The sequence below is a fragment of the Scyliorhinus canicula genome, chromosome 2, assembly GCF_902713615.1.
Source record: "Scyliorhinus canicula chromosome 2, sScyCan1.1, whole genome shotgun sequence".
NCBI lineage: Eukaryota > Metazoa > Chordata > Chondrichthyes > Carcharhiniformes > Scyliorhinidae > Scyliorhinus > Scyliorhinus canicula.
In genome coordinates this window covers 168,321,544-168,341,442 of record NC_052147.1, presented here as the reverse complement: position 1 = coordinate 168,341,442, position 19,899 = coordinate 168,321,544, and the positions used below count along the sequence as shown (strand labels likewise).

Sequence of the window (19,899 nt, the reverse complement as noted above, 5' to 3'; positions counted from 1 at the left end):
GGTTTTATTGGTCAGAATATTGAATACAGGAGTTGGGATGTCTTGTTGAAGTTGTACACAGCATTGGTAAGACCACACGTAGAATACTGGGCTCAGTTCTGGTCATCCTATTATAGGAAGAATATTGTTAAACTAGAAAGAGGGCAGAAGAGATTTACAAAGATGCTACCAGAACTTGATGGTTATAAGGAGAGGTTGGATAGGCTGGGCCGTTTTTCCCTGGAGCATAGGAGGCTTCGGGGTGATCTTATAGAGGTCTATAAAATAATAAGGAGCATTCATAAGGTAGATAGTCGACATCTTTTCCCAAAGGCAAATAAATCTAGAACTAGAGGGCATAGGTTTTAGGTGAGAGGAGAGATACAAAAGAGACCATAGGGGAAATGTCTTTACAGAGAGGGTGGTCAGCATCTGGAACGAGCTGCCAGAGGCAGTGGTAGAGACGGGTACAATTTTGTCCTTTAAAAATCAATTTGACAGTTACATGGGCAGGGTGGGTATAGAGGGATATGGGCCAAATGCAGGCAAGTGGGATTAGTTTAGTGATAGAAACTGGGCGGCGTGGACCAGCTGGGCTGTAAACATCTATGACATGATTATAATGATGGATGGATGCAAATGGGAATACCACAGGTTCACTGGAGGACTGGAAAACAGACACATTTAGAGATAGATGTATATAAAATTTAAAAAAATTAAGTACCCAATTCTTTTTTTTCCTCAACTAAGGGACAATTTAGTGTGGCAAATCCATCTACCGTGCACATCTTTGGGTTATGGGGGTGAGACCCACGCAGACGCGGGGAGAATGTGCAAACTCCACTCGGACTGTGGCCCAGAGTTGGGATCGAATCGGAGTCCTCAGTGATGAGGCAGCAGTGCTAACTACTGCGCCACCATCATTTATACATAGATATCAATCCTGCAGCAAGTTTGCAAAATAATGTTTTGTGAAAGAAAACTATTTTAATGTTTTTGCCAAAATTATACCTTCCAGAAGCTTCCTTTATAGTTAATTGAATTTACCGTGAACAGCTCAGTCACACCGTTCAGGAAGATCACTGGTTCAGTTGCAGTGCTTAATTGACCTCAATGCATTTGGCTTATGAAAGGAAAGAAGAAAATGGGTCCAGCTTCCTGCTCAAACTAAGTTCATGAGGATATTCTTTTGATCTGATATTCTCATTAAATTGCTGGTTACTAAATCCCCTTTTGGGTTCCCATGTTACATAATATTGTAAATAGTTTCATATCCTCAGGGGCTGTCTTCTCCCTTTCAAAATCACCAGAATCTTCCTCTTCAAGAAAAAAGTCCCATCCATTGCTGGTAAAATGCCATTGGTGATGGGAAGAGACCTTCATTGACCACTTAAGCGGTACAATTTGCCTTTGGGTGGGAGGCAGGCCTCCACCCTCCCTGTTGTTCCTCATGTTTAAAATTCTTAATGATTTCTTTAATCCTTTATCTCCTGGGACTACTATCCCTTTACTTATTCACCATCTTTCTTTTGCCCATATAATTGGCATCTCTTCAGCTATCTAGACTCTACAATGTGCAATTTCTTGCCCAAATCCCCCAGTCTCTTTTCTGCCTTAAAACCCAGCTTTTGGACCAAGCTTTTTGATCAATGTTCCAAATATTTCCTTTTACTTGTGGGTGTCCATTTTTTGTCACATTATACTTCCGCACCATGGGACATATTTTAGCGAATTGAAGTATGAGGAGGGTATAGAGGGTTGACTCAGTTTGGGCAAAGTCAGAAATGGTAATGTAAGGCACAGCAAACAAAGGATAGAAAATAAAAGAGAGTTTACACAGATACATAGAACATACAGTGCAGAAGGAGGCCATTCGGCCCATCGTGTCTGCACCAACCCACTTAAGCCCTCAATTCTACCCTATCCCCATAACCCAATAACTCCCTCCTAACATTTTTGGACACTAAGGGCAATTGAGCATGGCCAATCCGCCTAACCTGCACGTCTTTGGACTGTGGGAGGAAACCGGAGCACCCGGAGGAAACCCACGCAGACACGGGGAGAACGTGCAGACTCCGCAAAGACACAGAGTTTGCAGTGCTCAAGGAAGTAATTCAATACTAGGAGAATTGCAAATAAAGCAGATGAGCAGAGAGCACAGTTGGAATGTGGTATATGATACCATGACTATTACAGAATAACGGGCACAATACAATGGCAGCGTTGTGCTTAAGTGAGAGCATGACAAGACTGTTAAATCATGGGAGAGGCTAAAAACAAGAACTGCGCCAAGCAATGATCTGTTTGTGATCTAACCGGCCCGCTCCCGTTGGCAAAATTAGGATCCTGCCTTGGCATGACGAGAAAACAATAATCACCACTTAAGGCCAATCTCCATAAAATTAATGGGAGCGACCCCCTATCTAACGGCCTCACGTGATCGAATGGCCTCCCCAGCAAGTGGTCATGGGGGTGTCGATTAGTACTCATTTTTAAAAAAGTGAAGCTGGCAGAAGGGCTACTGCGGGGACCTGAGGAGGCGAGTAGCCATCTTCGCTCACAGGCAAATTGCCTAGGGTCAGTAGGGTTGCTGCCCCGGTGCTCAGGGGGGTAGTGAGGCGGGGGGAAGAGGGGAGACCACCGGGGGCCAGCCTTGGTCAGGGTGGGCTGCCACCCCTTGAGGGGGGGGGGGGGGGGGGTTGCAGAACAGGAGGGGTGGCCACCCATGGCCTGTGCTGGGAGGGGGTCTCAGTGCCTGCTGGTCCACCATGCTAACCCCTGGACCATGTGGTACCGTCCAGGGGCAACGTCAGCCCCAGTCCGTGTGCCCCATCAAACATCCATAACTCCCACTGACTAGAGGCCTCATGGCCCTGGCTGAAGGCTATCTTTAATTGGGAAATGGCAATCGTAGTTAAGTGGGCACTTCACACCTCCCAAGTGGATCCTATGAGAAGGTGGCTATGTCGCATTTGAGAATTATTGCCTCGCATCCCAATCTGACAGTGATGCCAGGGCACTGTGCCTGAACACTGCAGGAGGCAACACCACGGTGCAGCAGCCAACATTCAAACACCCAAGGGCTGAGCCCCGGCACCAGGGATATCTCTGCAACCAGAGCATGATCACTTGCACCGGGGAGGGGACTAGCGCCTGGTCCAGGTAACGTTACCTGCGGGTGTCTGGGATACAGGTTTTGGGGTCCTGTGAACAGGACCCCCGCTGCAGCCGGGGGTGCGTGGGCAGGGCGTGTCACGGATGGGATGGTCGGAGAGAAGTGATTGGGGGGTATTGAGGGTTTAGGGGTGGAAGACACATGGGATACCATATCTTGGACTCCGCAGAACTTGCCCAAGTGGTGTTGCTGTCAGGTTAGACAGCCAGACGGTGGAGAAGGTGGCAGCAGCAGTGTTGACAGAGGCAAGAGGTGGTGGCCCACGTGCAGGGCCCTGCCACATATCGAGAACCCAGTCGCCAACCAGGCCATGGAGGAACCCAGAGGGGGAAGGCCCTGGTCTTTTGAGCAGATGACGGCAGTGTGTGCTGCAGGAGGCTCCGCCTCAACAAGGGGATGCTGTGACACCTGTGCCATCCTTGCGGATTTGGCACCAAGTGGAGGAGAGGAGTATCCTCTTCCGGTGGCCGTCAAAGTCACCACAGCTCTGACCGTTTACGCCTTATGATCATTCCAGGGCTCGAGCGGCAACTCACAAGTTACAGCCCACAAGCCCATTTGTGAAGTCATAGATGCCCTGTTTGCCAGAAAACTATATAAACTTTGACACAGACCAGGCCCAACAAACTGCCCAAGTAGTAGGATTCATCGTCATTGCCAAGATGCCCCAAGTCCAGCGATAACAGATGGCATACATGTCGCCTTGTGTTGTGGGCTGTCTAAGAGTGCCCTCCATCAACAGGAAGGAGTTCCACTCACTGAACATCTAGCTTATGCGTAACCACCACCTGAAGATTGTGTACATGTCTGCACGCTTCCCACGAAGTATGCATGACAGCTACATCCTAGAGCAGTCGGACATACCCGGCCTCTTCGAGGACCACCCCAGGATGGCCAGGCTTGGGGAATAAGGGGTACAGGCTAATGAGGTCAGTGCGGGGACCAGTGACTGATGCGGAGACCTAATTCAACGAGGCCCATGCGGCCACCTAGGCTGCATCGGACTCCTCAATATGCCTTGACTGCTCTGGTGGTGCACTGAAGTACACCCCCCCGTCCCCCAGATGGTTGTCGCTTTGTGGTGATTTACTGTGTCTTCCACAACCTGGCACAACAGCAGGGTGACTTGCTGCAGGAGGGGGAACATGTGGCCATCTCGGAGGAGGAGGACGAGGAGGTGCCGGATCAGGTTAGGCTGGAGGACAAGCCCGGGAACGACCCGCAGGACCAGCCAGAGGATGGAGGACAGTCGGCAGCGGCGAGGGTCTGGTAAGCCTGCTTCACATAGGACATGGCCTCGTCCGTCATTCCCTCTGCCCCCACACCCCAATTCCCACCCTACCAGGGTCTGTGCAGCATCACTCCAGGGTGATGGGACTGGGCCGGCACTGTCAGCGGGTCACGGTTGAGGGCAGGGGGGTGATGATAACCTGCAGAGAGCGGACGCTGGTGCTCCTCATCCAAAGCCATACTCTGACTCCTGTCAGAGTGCTGAGCACTTGCTCACACCCATCACCTGCAAGTGGTGTGCCGGGAATGGGGGGGGGGGGGGGGGGGGGGGGGGGGGGCAGGACCTCCGTGTTGAGGGAGAGATCAGGATTGGGAATGATGCTCGCACTGCACTGCGGAAGAAAGTGCCAGAGGCGTCATATTAGTTGAGGTCAACAGATTTCAATGATGCACACAACTGTCCCCCACTGCCCCACTCTCCCAATAGTGCCACCTCACACTCCCCCCCCCCCCCACCCCCCGAGCCTCTCCCCACCATTTACACTGCACCCCCTTACCCCTCAGTACCCTCTCAGTTGTCTTTAATGTGCTTAGCCTTGTGTGGCCTATCGCTGCATTTAAGTGTGTCCCCTGGATGCACATCGGAGGTGGAGGCAGCCTGCTGCTTACTGCATCCCATGGCCTTTGATGTCTCTGGCAGGGGTCCTCTGGGGCCAGAGGGCCCCGGTGCACTTTCTGGTGGCACACGGCCCGCCTTGCTGCACTGTACCAGTTACTGACCTCAAGACGCTCCGTTGTCAGGTGGGTGGAACCCGTGGCCGCTGTCGCCACTCCAGAGGACTGCTCCGGATTGATACCCAGCGCCCCCTCCTCCCGGTCAGTGGCCACAGGGCCCTGGGGTTCACTTCGGGACAAAAGGGCAGCTGCCTCTATCATCTGGCTCTGCTAGCCCTGGCGACTCCCCAATGTCTGCAGCATAGTGTTGGTGCCCTCGGCGATGCTCACAGAATAGAATTTATAGTGCAGAACGAGGCCATTCAGCCCATTGAGTCTGTACCAGCTCCTGGAAAGAGCATCCTACTCAAGCCCACGCCTCCACGCTATCCCCATAACCCAGCAACCCCACCTAGCCTTTTTGGACACTAAGGACAATTTAGCATGGCCAATGCACCTAACCTGCACATCTTTGTACCGTGGGAGGAAACCGGAGCACATGGAGGAAACCCGCGCAGACCCGGGTGAACGTGCAGACTCCGTACAGACAGTGACCCAACCAGGGAATCGAACCTGGGACCCTGGAGCTGTGAAACAACTGTGCTAACCACTATGCTAGTGTGCTCCTCAGTTGCTGGGACATTCTCTGGAGCACCCCGGCAAAGCCCATCTGCGACTCGGACATGCTCTGAAGTGCCTCATCAAGTTTCACCTGGTACTGGGCCACCTCCCCCAGTGACTGGGACATACTGTTGAGGCATTCAGCCATGGCTGTCAATGACTGAGCCACGCCTTGGACATCTCCACTCCTGCTTTTGATGTAATGCACTGGGCTCTCCACTGGGTTGGCACCATAGCAGTGTTGGCCTCTGCAACTGTGTGCTGCTCCCCCGAATGTGCCCAAGAAGCCTGCCCACTACTGTCGCCCACTGAGGTATGTGTCTCTGCGCTGGTGGAGGGTGGTATGCTAGCTGTGCTGAAACTATTATGTTGGCATCCTCGAAGCTCTCCTCCAAGTGTTCGCTTGGGAAGCAGTTTAAGAGCTTCTCTCCCATGTTAGCAGGGGGCTGATGAGCGTGGTCCTGACGAATCAGCCGGCAGGACCATCATTTGTAGCAAGAAGCCCGTGCGGCCTCATTAGGTGGACCGATTAATGTTTTACAGCGGTGGCGGCCTTGCCAGGCTGAGCATTGGAAAGATGGCAGCAGTTCCCGCTCGCTACCATAAGTAGAACCATTTTAGTTAAATCCCTAAAAACTAAAACCCATAGCATGAAGAGGAACAGAAATGGCAGCTCAACATTCCTGATTACAGCGTTTTCAGAAGAGAGGGGGAGATAAAAAAAAAGGAGGGGATGGTCATTTTAGTTAGAGAAGAAATTATAGCTGTGAGGAACAATAATCAATTGGGGCTATATGGACTGAGCTCAGGAACAAGAAAACAGGGTAGTCGCATTACTGGGAGTGTACTAGTGGCACGGTAGCACAGTGGTTAGCACTGTTGCTTCACAGCTCTAGAGTCCTGGGTTCGATTCATGCTTGGGTCACTGTCTGTGTGGAGTCCACATGTTCTCCCAGTGTCTGCGTGGGTTTTCTCCGGGTGCTCCGGTTTACTACCACAGTCCAAAAGACGTGCTGTTAGGTAAATTGGACATTCTGAGTTCTCCCTCAATGTACCTGAACAGGTGCCAGAATGTGGTGCCGAGGGTTTTTCACAGTAACTTCATTGCAGTGTTAATGTAAGCCTACTTGTGACAATAATAAAGATTATTATTATTACTATAGTGCCCCAAAATATCAGAGTTGAGAGAGCAAATACGTAAGCAAATCTCTGAGAAGTGCATCAACAACGACAAAGTAACAGTAGGAGATTTGAACAACCCCCAAATTAACTGGGATAATTTGAGTGTGAAAGGAATGGAGGGAACAGAATTTTTGAGGTGCATTCAGAGAACATTTTTGACCAGTTATGTAGCAAGTCCAACAATAGACGGTGCAGTTCTTGACCTCGTTTTAGGAAACGAAACTGAGCAGGTGGAAGGAATGACAGTGAGGAAGCATTTTGGTGGTAGTGATGATAATTCAGTTAGTTAGAAAATAATTACAGAAAAGGGCAAAGATATAACATCAATTAAAGTTCTAAATTGGGGCAAGGCCAATTTTACTAAGCTGGGAAGGTTTAGCAAAAATGACCTGGAAACAGACACTTGAAGGTAAATTGGCGTCAGAGCAGTGGGGACAGTCAAAGGGAGGATTCAAGGGTTCAGAATAAATATGCTTCACAAAGAAAGGGGGGACAGCCACATCTTGAGTCACTTGAAGTCAAGGAGTTTACAGGGTAATACAAGGCAAAAAAGGAAAGCTTATGTCAGACATCGAGAACTCATTATGACAGAAAACCGCTCCATGGGGGGAGTCACTGTTTGTCATTTTCAATAATATACCGGGAATCAGGTTGCTATCCAATTAGGAAATGTGGGCGGGCTCTCAAGATTGGAGGGTCAATCAAGAGCATTCCATCTGAAAAGTAGCGGGAGGCTTTGATGGAAGATAAATATGAGAGAGGGTGCTTTAAAATAGACGTGTGCTTTCTCCAACTTTTTAACATCATAACTTAAAAAGATTCAGCAACTAGGTCACCAGTGTGGATGGGGGAAGGGGGTCTGGGGTAGGTTATCTACAGGGCGATCTTCAACTGTTCCTGAACCAAGGCAGGGAAGAATGGCTTTTAGATCCGCTTGGAGTGCTGCCCACCTGGTGAAGTGCTCATCTCTGGGCACCTACACTGGTCACTACTGGTGTGGGACTCGAAGTCAACTGGAAAATTCTTTTAATTCGCTCTGATTAGGAATTTATTGAACTTGATCAATGTGTAGCTTGCCAGCCTGGATCTCACCTTTGCAAATGGAACTGGGAAACCGGTATACTGGCTGCCACCGTTAATTTTCGCTATCGCATGCTTCCAATCTGCCCAAAGTTCCAGCCCAAAGTGATAACAAGTGAAATAATGAAATAAAAATTTGTATTGACAGCATCTTTCATGCCCCCTGAACATTCCAAAAACCTTATAACCAATCAATTACTTTAGTGTAATCACTATTGTGGACACACAGCAAGGTAGATCAAACAATAAATAAAATATTTGGCCTGTTAATCTGTTTGATGTTTTTGGTTGAGTGATGAATGTTGACCAAACGTTTTGCATTAAATAGTGCCTTGGGGATCTTATAAATCCTTGTTTTGTCTAAACGGCAGAACCTCAGTCATTGCAGCACTCTCTTTATAATAGGCTGAATTTCCAGCCTAGATCATTCAAATCCCACAGCAGAGCTTGAAGCATAACCTTGTGAGCCAGAGGCAAAAGAACTAACACTGAGTCACGTTGACATTAAAAGAAAACAGCCAACCCTTCTGGACAGGAAGTGTAGAGAGAAAACAGATTGAAAAAGTCTTATTTAATAAAATAGTGTTTGCAGCCACTGTAGACAACTGTGAAACTTGATTCACAAAATGATACTACAAGGTTTTAACCTAACGTTTAAACCATTTACAATAAAAGAATTAACCACCGCAATAAAATAGCAGCAAAAATAATTTTCTACATATGTATCAACCAGTGACTGCAGAAGCATGACTTATATTTCCTTGAAATTTTGTATTTTAGATTGTATGTCCTTCTAAAATTATTGCTGGGAGAACTCATTGAAAATAACTGGGTCACAGTGTTGGATTAACAATTGAAAAATCCAAGCTTGTGTGTCTGGGCAAAGCAATGACGGTTCATGGCGAGCAATTTTTCCCTTCACCTTATTACATGAAAATAGTTGTTGCGTTAAGCAGAAGCTATTTTTGAGAACTGCACTGAAAGTAGAAGAGTTTCTGACATGGTGTCTATGTTACATCACAAAGTTACAGAGCAGAAGGAAGCCATTCATCCCATTCTGTCTGCAGTGGCTCTCCGAATGAACAATCCACGCAGTCCCATTCTCGCGCCTCCTGCCCATAACCCTGCACATTCTTCCTTTTCAGATAATGATCTAACTCCTTTCCGAATGCTTCGGTTGAATCTGCGACCACTATACACTCAGACATTCATTCCAAACCCTAATCACTCACTTCGTAAAAATAATTTTCCTCATATCACTTCTGCTTCTTTCACCAATTGCTTTACAATCTGTGCCCTCTCATTCTCGATCCTTTCAAGAGTGGAAACAGTTTCTCCCTCTCTACTCTGTCCAAACCATTCATGATTTTAAATACCTATATCAAATCTCCTCGCAACCTTCTTTTCTCCAAGGTAAATAGTCCGAACCTCTCCAATCTATCTTCATAACTGAAGTTCCTCATACTTAGAACAATTCTTGTGAACCTTTTCTGCATTCTCCCCAATCCTTTCACATCCTTCCGTAAGTGCCCAGAACTTGGTGGAATACTGTAGATGAGGTTGAACTAGTGACTTATATAAATGCAACGTAACTTCCTTGCTCTTATTCTCTATGACTCTATTAGTAAAGCCGAGGATACTCTATGCTCTATTAACTGCTCTCTTTTTTTTGTATAAATTTAGAGTGCCCAATTCATTTTTCCAATTAAGGGGCAATTTAGCATGGCCAATCCACCAAGCTTGCACATATTTGGGTTGTGGGGGCGAAACCCACGCAAACACGGGAGATTATGCAAACTCCACATGGACAGTGACCCAGAGCCCGGATCGAACCTAGGCCCTCGGCGCCATGAGGCAGCAGTGCGAATCACTGCGCCACCATGCTGCCTCTCAACCTGTCCTGCCACTTTTAAATGATTTATGAGCAGGTCCCTCCATTCCTTCTTCCCCTTTAGAGTTGGACTTTATTTTATATTGTGTCTCCATGTTCTTCTGAGCAAAATTAGTGACTTATACATAGAAATTATTTGGAAGTAACAAAATGTGGAAGGTGTAAAAGTTGTTTCTCCACTAAATTTACTTCCTGTGGGCTCACATAGAAGTGGCTGTGGACAATCTTTTGGAACAAACACTAATAAAAGAAAAAAATATTTTGCCTTTGTTCTATTCCCGCTACCTTACTGCTGCGGGTCGGTGTAAACTAAAACTGGGGCAATACAAATGGCATGAACAATCTAAAATATAAAATTTCACTCAAATATAAATCAGTTACAATATAAAAATGAACCAAAACAAACATGAGTGTATTTAATTTCCTCTGGCAATGCAGATGCAAAAATGATTTTGTTTTGAAATAAGGATTGGTTTAAAACAACACAAGGAATTTTACACTGACCACTGTGATCAAAAGGAAATGATATTCCCAGGTGTCCAAATCCTGACTTGCAGATGCTGACTCTTAGTCTCATTGAAATTGTTAATTTTTCCGTCATGATGATCTCAGTGGCATTCAGTGAAAAGGTTTTTTTTGTAAATTTAGAATACCCAATTATTTTTTTTCCAATTAAGGGGCAATTTAGCTTGGCTAATCCACCTACCCAGCACATCTTTGGGTTGTGGGGGCGAAACCCACGGGGAATGTGCAAACTCCACACGGACAGTGACCCTGGGCCAGGATTCGAAACTGGTTCCTCGGCGTCGTGAGGCAGCAGTGCTAACCACTGCACCACCGTGCCGCCCCAGTGAAAATGTTTTGGCTTAAAGCCCTGCTCCAAGAGCCTGAGCATGCAATATAAATTGATAGGTTACTGCACTACTGAGAAGTGCTGCGTTGTCAGAGGTGCCATCTTTTAAGACTTACTAAATTGAGGCCCATCTACCTGTTCAGTTGAATGTAAAATATCCTGTGACATTCCTCAAAAATAGTAGAGCAGCTTAGGTATTAACATTTAAATCACAGTCGATATCATGAAAAACACCTTGGGTGGGATTCTCCCCCGGCGTGATTCTCTGTTATGGCGGCGTCTGGGGGTTTCCCGATGGCGTGGGGCTCCACCACAATGGGAAACCCCATTGACCAGCTGGCATAATGGAGAATCCCACCGGCCGGTCGGGGCAAAAATGTGGCACGGCGGAGAGGAGAATCCCGCCCTTTTGTTGCTGTTTGTACACTTCAAAATCAATCCATTGCAAGTGAACATTGGGATTATGTTAATAGTACATTTTGATTTTCTCATAGTTGTGAGCACCAATTAAGACTGCTTTAAAAAATTGTCTTGCATTATTGTTGGTGTAAAGTTTGTATTGTTCTGATAAAATGGACCATTGGGATACATCAATTATAAATGGTTTTATTTCAGTACACTATCAAGTTTACTATAGTAAAATAAATATAGTCTTTTTGCAACTTCAAGTAAGATTATACAGTAGTTTTAACGTGTTTGCATTTGAATTCAAGAGTTGACTGCAAAATAACATTTTAGAATGTTTGGAGTCTGATCTGGCTAATTGCTGAAAACGGGTGTGGGGATTGTGTTACACAATTAATTCACGCTTGGTTACGGCTTTGCAGGCAGCATGTTAAATTGGTGCTGCCTGTTTCACACAATATCCACGTGCAGCCAGCACTATATCCATACCATTCATTGGCTACACACATTACCAGGGGCCCAATATTGTGAGTGGTTCGGGTTATTTAAAAGACATCTTAAAGGGAAAGTGTTGTGCAGATGTAAAAAATGGTGCGATGTTATTGAAAACTGTTATTGAAACTTGGACTGTGACACGGCTGAATATGCGACAGAATGAACACAATGGTTTTCATGTAATGCACCACTGGCAGTCTTGGTGAAAAGGTACGATGGAGGAGTGATATCTGATATACACAGAGGGGCAGGAGGCTCTTCAGACACATGCTCAGGAGGTTAGTGGGAACCAAAATCAGTGGAGGTCAATGACAGAAATGTTGCTTCAAGAACATGGGTGCACTGTAGGTAGACATTCTAATGAAGGCTCATAGATCTGAAACATTAAGGGTGCAATCGCACAACCTTGTGATGTCCGATTCGGTTAAATCTTGCGAGAGTCCTCTTGCGAGATCTGTGATGCTCGAAGCACCTGGTAAAATTGAATGAGATCTTGTGAGACGTCGCCCCCAGCAAGGACGCAATCCAAATTAATATACGTTGAGGCCACGGTATGGTGCCCGAGGGGGGTTTAAGAGATCGGGACTACATGCAAAATGGCGCCCCAATCTTTTTCTGCACTCGTCAATGCAGAAAGTGAGGTAAGTGCGGCCTCAGCAACCGGTCATGTGTCAGAGTCACAATTAACTGTTCAGAAGCAGGTGCTCTCATAGATACAGGAGCATCTGTCCATGTTATGGGCAGCAAACTGTTCAACAAGCTGCAGGACAGCCCTATTCTCTGCAACATTTTTAGACTTTTGAAAGGCCCAGTTTCTTTCAGAGACTGGAATTAAGTAATCTTTGTCATATCTGGAGCATGTGACAGAGATCGGTTTCACACAGCAACACACTTGATTGCAGTTACATATAGGAGTCTGATGTCTAATGACAACATTCTCAAATTGTAAGGTGGCAGCTTCACTGGGATTGGCAGACGGAAATATATTAAAGCAAGCTGCATGTAGGTTCTGCCATGCCCCCAGTCATTCATCAGTGACGATAATTACCATTTCACTTCAGAAAGCAGAGTGAATAGGAATTTCAGCGTTTACCCGACCTTGACATGAGTGATAAAGTTGGGGATGAATCTAACCCTTGGGTCTCACTCATAAAAGTTGTCAAGAAACCCACCGGAGAGATTAGAATCTGCGTTGATGTGCGGTTACCAAACCAAGTCAAAGAACAAGGAAGACACTTGACTCTGACAATCGATGATATTGTACAGGAAGCGAATGTCGCTAAACACTTATGTTATAGGCCAGGTTTTAGAGAACCCCAATGTGTATTATGGAGTTCACCTGACCCACAATTTTTAATAGATTGTGGTTATGGGGCGCACACGGGCTTACCTTACAGGTGTGATGCACCAGAGATCCACAGTACATTTAAATTAAAACAATGTTTATTTATGAAACCAGTTAACACTTTATAAACCCACAGTAAACATCTTAACAACTATCAACACCAATCCTCACCACAGATACAATATTCTATAAGTAAAGCTTAATCTTTCCTTATTAACATCCATAAGACAAAAGACCTTTTTAAACCCAGAGATCAGGTTTAAATTCTTTACTGAGAGCAGTCAGCACTTTGAAATCACCCAATTGATCTGGAGACTGTCTTTAGTTTGCAGAGAGAGATCCTTATGCAGCTCCTTGTTTTTCCTGCAGCTATCCAGCTCTCGAAACGAAACTAAAACGCGCCCTGTAGCAAACAGCCTAAAACAAAAATAAAGTACACAGCCAGCTCAGCTCCACCCACACTCTGACATCACTGATAAACGCCCATTTCTTAAAGGTACATCCGCTACACATATTTCATAAACACCCATTTCTTAAACACTCATTTCTTAAAGGTACTCTCACATGACACTTAGCTAAGCTTGACTTCAATGTGAGCTACCATCAAATGGAACTTGAAGCAGAATGGCGGTACAATATATAATCTATAAATGTTCCACTCACATCAGAATTTTCCGATACAAGAAGCTAAACTTTGGAGTCAATTCAGCAACTGAAATATCCCAGCATATGATTCTGTCTGCACTCCAGGGACTTGAATCCATGCTGAAAATCAGTAATAGAGTCTTCTTGACAGACACATTGAAACAGAGATCGAGACACACCTCCAAGCATATCATAGAATCATATATCTTCCAGTGCAGAAGGAGGCCCATCGAGTCTCCAACAGCCCTTAGGGAAGAGCACCCCACTATAAGAGACCCCAAGTCCATGCCTCCACCCTATCCCTATAAACCAGCAACCCCACCTAACTTTTTTTTGGACACCAAGGGTAAGTTATCATCGCCAATCCACCTATCCTGCACATTTTTGGATTGTGGGAGGAAACCAGAGCACTCGGAGGAAACCCACGCACACACGGGAAGAACGTGCAGACTCCACACAGTGACCCAAGCCGAGAATCAAACCTGGGACACTGGAGCTGTGAAGCAATGGTGCTAACCACTGTGCTACCCTATATACCTACAACATCGTGCACCCACACCTTAATCAAAGACACGTGCATATTCAATGAAAACAGAATTGAATTATTTGGTCAAGTGCTCAGCAGTGAAGGATTATCACCTGATCCACAAAGTTGAAACCGTTACATATGTCACTCATCCTACAAATGTGCAGGAAGTTTGGAGTCTGCTGTGACTCACCACATGCTGTAGTCATTTCATTCCTGACTTTGCTCTTTTATCTGTGCCCCTACAGGATCTGACAATGAGACCACCAAGTGGGGGTGGACTAAATCATATAAACAAATCAAACAATGGTCATCAGCAAGTTGCACAAATGCCGATTTTGACCCTGAGACAACCAGCCAGCTAGTTGTGGATGTAAACCCAATGGCTTAGGCACAGTTCTAATGCAGAAAGACAAGACAGACAACCCATCAATCTTTGTGATGGCAAGGAGATTTTTAATGCCTGTTACAGCAATGTTATTTGCAAAAGGAAAAGCACTCTCTATCACACGGGGTATGTTACACTTTAATCTCCATTTGTATGGAAGTATGTTTGAGTAGTAACAGTTCATTGACTACTGATAAGTTTGTTCAACACTCCAAAAAGCAAATTACCAACTTGAATATCATGTGGGAAATGCAAACTGCAAGTTCTATGTTGAGTATCAGCCAGGCAAGCTCAACCCAGCCTACTATCTTTAATGGCATTTAATGCCGACAGTCAGGCCTACTCGTTCTTAAGAAAAGGTTGTTGACACCTTAACTACGTAAGCCTATATGTAGTGCCAAAGTTACTAAAATTAGCTAACATCAAAGAAAGAACAAACTAGATTAGACATTGAAACTATGTATGGATGGATATGGAATCACAAAACTGGAAAGACTTGATCGAGAGATAATTTTAAGTTGCTCATACATAACACGGTTTTCACAATGTTTGAAACGAGTTTACTGCTGCAATCACATCTAAACTGGTGTTGCATTGCAACTGAATTGTCGTTCCACAATCATTGAGAAAACTGTTGTAGATTTAGTGCATGACGGTCACCAGGGAATTGTCAAAGCCAAACAACTCTTTCAGAAAAAGGTATGCGAGGTGAGGGATGGTGGGACAAGGCATGGGGATTTACGCATAACTGGCCTGATGTCTCTGTGAAAGGAGGTGGTCTTGCCGCTTCGGCATCAAGCTGCCTCTGCCTCAAGCATGCGAGCAGACTCCAGGCTGCCCCCTCTTCTGCTAGATGAAAACACTGCTAACTGATGCTGCTGGGACGGAGGTGAGATTGTGACTTCTTAAAAATTCCTGAGTCCCAATTCCCACTTCCATGATGAAAATCTGGTCCTATGATCACCTTTCAGATGATCAAATTTGTTCACTATATTGTTCACTATATTCATGCTGAGTGGTACAATAGAATAGAAAAATGCAGTGCTTTCTGCCCGAATGAAAGAGCATATATGTGAGCTTGGCATGGCCCACAATTTAACTGCCTATTAATATCAACTGTTGTGGGCCACTGGACGATTGCTACTATTCATGGAATTATTCTTAACCTTAATCACTGTCATCAGCGAAGAGATAAAAGGATAGGGAATTTGAAAAATAAAATAAATAAAGTAAAAATCTGTTTCATGGGTAAGGAACAGGCAGATATTGACGAGCAGTATCACCTGAAAATGTTAAATCCCTATTCATATTTATTTTATTGATTGCATTAAAGAATTGATCTACCAAATGATCACAACAAATATCTAACAAACTAAACAAACCAAACTATATGCCTGAATGAAATAAAAGGTGGCAACCTGCTATAATCCTTAACACTTCAAATACATACCGCGAGTATTTCCCAAGTTAAAGTTCTACCAATTGTGAAAGCCTGCGTAGTGACTTAACTTTCTTGTCTTAAAAATCATGTTCAAGTGAAATAGTGCACTAAGTAATACTCCACATTACTTAAATACGGAGCTCATGAAAGAAAATCCATTTTAACCTGCAACATTTTAGTTACCTTGAGTTAGATCTCAATGTTTTCAGCTTTGAATAAATCCAAAACATGATCAGAATGGTACATATGGAGGGTCTATGATTTCTGAACCACTAAAGTTAATTTGCCTCAATGCAGGATATATTCAATTCTGGGTTGGAGCTGCCCACCCTGGATTTAATTCTGGTATATTTCTCAGCGTACTAAACTTTTGTTGCTAATAAAAATTAATTACGACCAAGCATTCTGGCACGTGCACTACAAATATGCCAAACTATAGTATGCATTGAGTAATGTCAAGTGGAAATACATTTTTGGGAAGAGGGCACACCACAGGCACTGAATGCTCTAGAAACTTTCCATTGGCATAATTACTATTGCGGATCGGAAACAGGTCTTCTATAAAGGTTAATCATGACAAACCTTAGTCTTAGATTTTCTAATAAAACTAAAGTCATCTGAAACTTTCAATTACCATGCTCACAACTAATGTGCACAAAACACTAAGTTATCCTCAATAGGTAATTACACATTAAGCAAACAGATTTTTCTGACACAACAGTCTATCAAGTGTTAATAATTGAGGAAAATTAAGATTAAAAAATGAAATTGGGATAAAATGGTCACAAATGAAGTTACTGTGTAAAGCCCCTAGTCGCCACATTCCGGCGTCTTAGCTATGGCGAGTGCAGCAGGGGTGTTTTGATATGTGAGTTAACATACCAATAAAGTGTTTACCCATGTGGCTTGGGCGGAAACAATGGTGGAGAGAGGTAGCGATATCCAAGTGCAGAGATAAAGGAATTGGTAGTTATGTACTAAAAGGCAGATCCACAGTGTGGGTAACATCAAAGGGAAATAAATTATATATCCTTAGACTTGGAGAAAAGGACACAGTAGAAATGAAATGAAAAAAAAATGAAAAATTGCTTATTGTCACAAATGAAGTTACTGTGCAAAGGCCCTAGTTGCCACATTCCGGCGCCTGTTCGGGGAGGCTGGTATGGGAATTGAACCGTGCTGCTGGCCTGCCTTGGTCTGCTTTCAAAGCCAGCGATTTAGCCCTGTGCTAAACCAGCCCCTCAAACAGTGACCCAGAGCCGGGATTGAACCTGGGACCTCGGGGCCGTGAGGCAGCAATGCTAACCACTGCGCCACTGTGCTGCCCATAGTAGCTGCTATCAAAGCCACACCCAACTATAGAAAACAGTCTGTCTGGAAAACAAATTATTGCTAAAAGGCTGCAGTTTTAAAGTCCAAAACTTGAACCAAGAAGTTTATTCTATCGCTTACACTGAAGACGCTTTTCCCAAAAGTGGACAAAGAACCTGGGAGTGGTAACTACCTTCTGGATTTAGCCCATAGAGTTACATAATATTGGGTGTTGTTTGGGAAAAAAGGGTGTTTCTCAGAGTTCAAGTAACATTAGGTAGTTGGGAACAAGGGGTAATTTCATAAGGTACTGTCTGTGTAGAGCCATCAGTGTAGTTAAGTGTATTGTTGTCACGTATTATAGTCCTTCTTGTTATGTGTTTTCTTCTAACATAATAAATATACTTCATCAATTGGTCACAAAATGACTGGACTGTTCCTCCCTGGTGTGCAAATCTTTTCTCGCATTACACCGAATTGAAAATATACACCACTAAGAACTGGTGTTCCAAGTTACCCTTCCGGGTTTCGGAATACCCTGGCATTTGACATCAGCGGGGTTCTTAACACTAGACTAAAGGTCACAGATTTTAGAAACAACCTTAAATCAACCGATTTCAATGTTATAATGGAGTGGAAAGGTTTCACCTTCACAAATGTACCGCATTGAATGGTTATATTTTTGTTCTATAGTAATGTCAACATAGATAGTGGAATCTCTCTGATACTCAACTGTTGGAGGGGACTTGGGCTCATTTGAGTATTATTGTAATGAAATGACCCTCAACTGGATCAGATCTTTGAAATCCTTGGAAGAAAAGGTTTTGAAAGTTAGTTTCCTTCAATAACTGGGTGTATCTAATGGAATGGTATTGCTTTGGAACATTCAGTTGGGTCTAAAGTGCTGAAGCTTCATGATACTACATGGGCAGAATTACCCTGATTCTCTTATTGGATCTTTTCCTGAACATTGGAGAACACTTCAATATCTTTTGCAGAGAATAATGGGAATATATTGTGGTACCTGCACAATGGATGAAACAACAACAACTCATACTGTCTGAAACCTCAAATGAAATTTAAACATCAATTCTAGTTTCTGCCTTTGCTTTGGTTATAATTTCTATCGTTTTGGGTTACCAGCTAACTGAAACCTACTGCTCACATGTGAGAGAAGTAAAACTGAGGTGGTACATGAATGACCTGCCTCCCTATGACAAAACGCTGGCTGAAAACGTAATTGCACCAAAATCAAACATTTTTTGCACTGACAAAAGGCCAGGAAAAAGCATTGGGTGGGTTTTTTCTGGCCGCCCGCTGCCAGGATAATCCAGATCTGCCGAAAGTCAATGGATGTTTGGCTGTTCTGCCGAATCTCCTGAGGCGGGTCCTGCCACGATGGGGCCAGAACATGGTGGTCATTGTATAACGCAGTCATATGAGAATGAAAAAACCCAATAGATACTTGTAGAAAATAAAAGGACGAAAACATCCTTTGGTACTTACCACACCTATAGAAAAATAGTTGTTAACAATACTGTATGGCACGGGATCCCCTTTTTCATCCTTGTTGTTTGGTATCACCTCTATACTCCATCTGTCCAACATCACTTCGATACTGTTTTCTATGTCTTTGAGAACTTTCAATAGGTTTCCACCTTCATATCCTTTTACAAGCATATAGAAGCACAAGTTTTAAAACTTATCTTTGATTCTACACGACTGATGTAAAAATTCTATTTCCGATCGCTGAAGCAGAACCGGTTACGAATTTGAACAAAATTCACTTAGTGTCTTTCACAACCTCAAGATGTCCCAAGCCCTTTATGCCCAATGATGTATTTTCTGAGCTGTAGTCATTTTTGTAACGTTGGGAAGTACAGAAGCCATTTTCCAGACAGCAATGGGAAGTCTGACGAGATAATCGGTTTTAAGTGTTGCTGGATGAGCAATAAATGTTGACCAGGAGAATTGCCCTGCTCTTCTTTGAGAAGTGGATTGGAATTTAGTTGAAGGACAGATGGAGCTGTGGTTCAATACAAAATTTGAAAGATGGCACCTCCAGCAATGCAGCTTTCCTTCAGTGCTGCACTGAAGATTAAGAAAGAATTTGTATGAATTTGTCACCTAATCACATCCTCAGGACATCCAAAAACAACTTCACATTAAAATTACGTTTGAACTGTACTTGCTGTTGTTTTGTACGTGAGCTCAGCAGCCAATTTTAAAAGATCTCATTAATAGTGCCAGTTTCCATAAATAGCAGTCAAGATGCAAGACTATTTTAAAAAAAAAGATGTTGTTGGCAGGAAGAAGGTTGGAAAAATTACAAGCTCTTTTTCTAATTGTACCATGGGATCTTTGACGATAAACCAAATAGGAGTTTAACTTAATGGGTGACACACCCTTGCCTTTCTCTTTAGTTGGTACCCTGGAGGAACAGATTGTTTGCTCTTTTGTAGACTTTGAATTTAACACAATGAAAATCTGGTGGATTAAAGAATGGGTGGCACTTTCCATGAGATTAACACTCAAGCAGTGAAGATGAAAGTATCATGAAAGTCAGCAACTCTGTTGGTGTAGTACCTGTTCAGTGCCACACTGATATTCCAGTTCTG

General features: G+C 44.2%; 1 protein-coding gene across 4 annotated transcripts in view; it reads right to left on the bottom strand.

Moving 5' to 3' along the window:
• Positions 1–19,899, bottom strand: part of LOC119961672 (diacylglycerol kinase beta) — a 797,376-nt gene that overhangs the window by 300,506 nt on the left and 476,971 nt on the right. For all 4 annotated transcript variants that reach the window (XM_038788967.1, XM_038788974.1, XM_038788981.1 and 1 more), the window contains one exon: positions 18,788–18,948. In XM_038788967.1, coding sequence (XP_038644895.1) covers positions 18,788–18,948 — 161 coding nt within the window. The remainder of the gene's footprint in view (positions 1–18,787; positions 18,949–19,899) is intronic.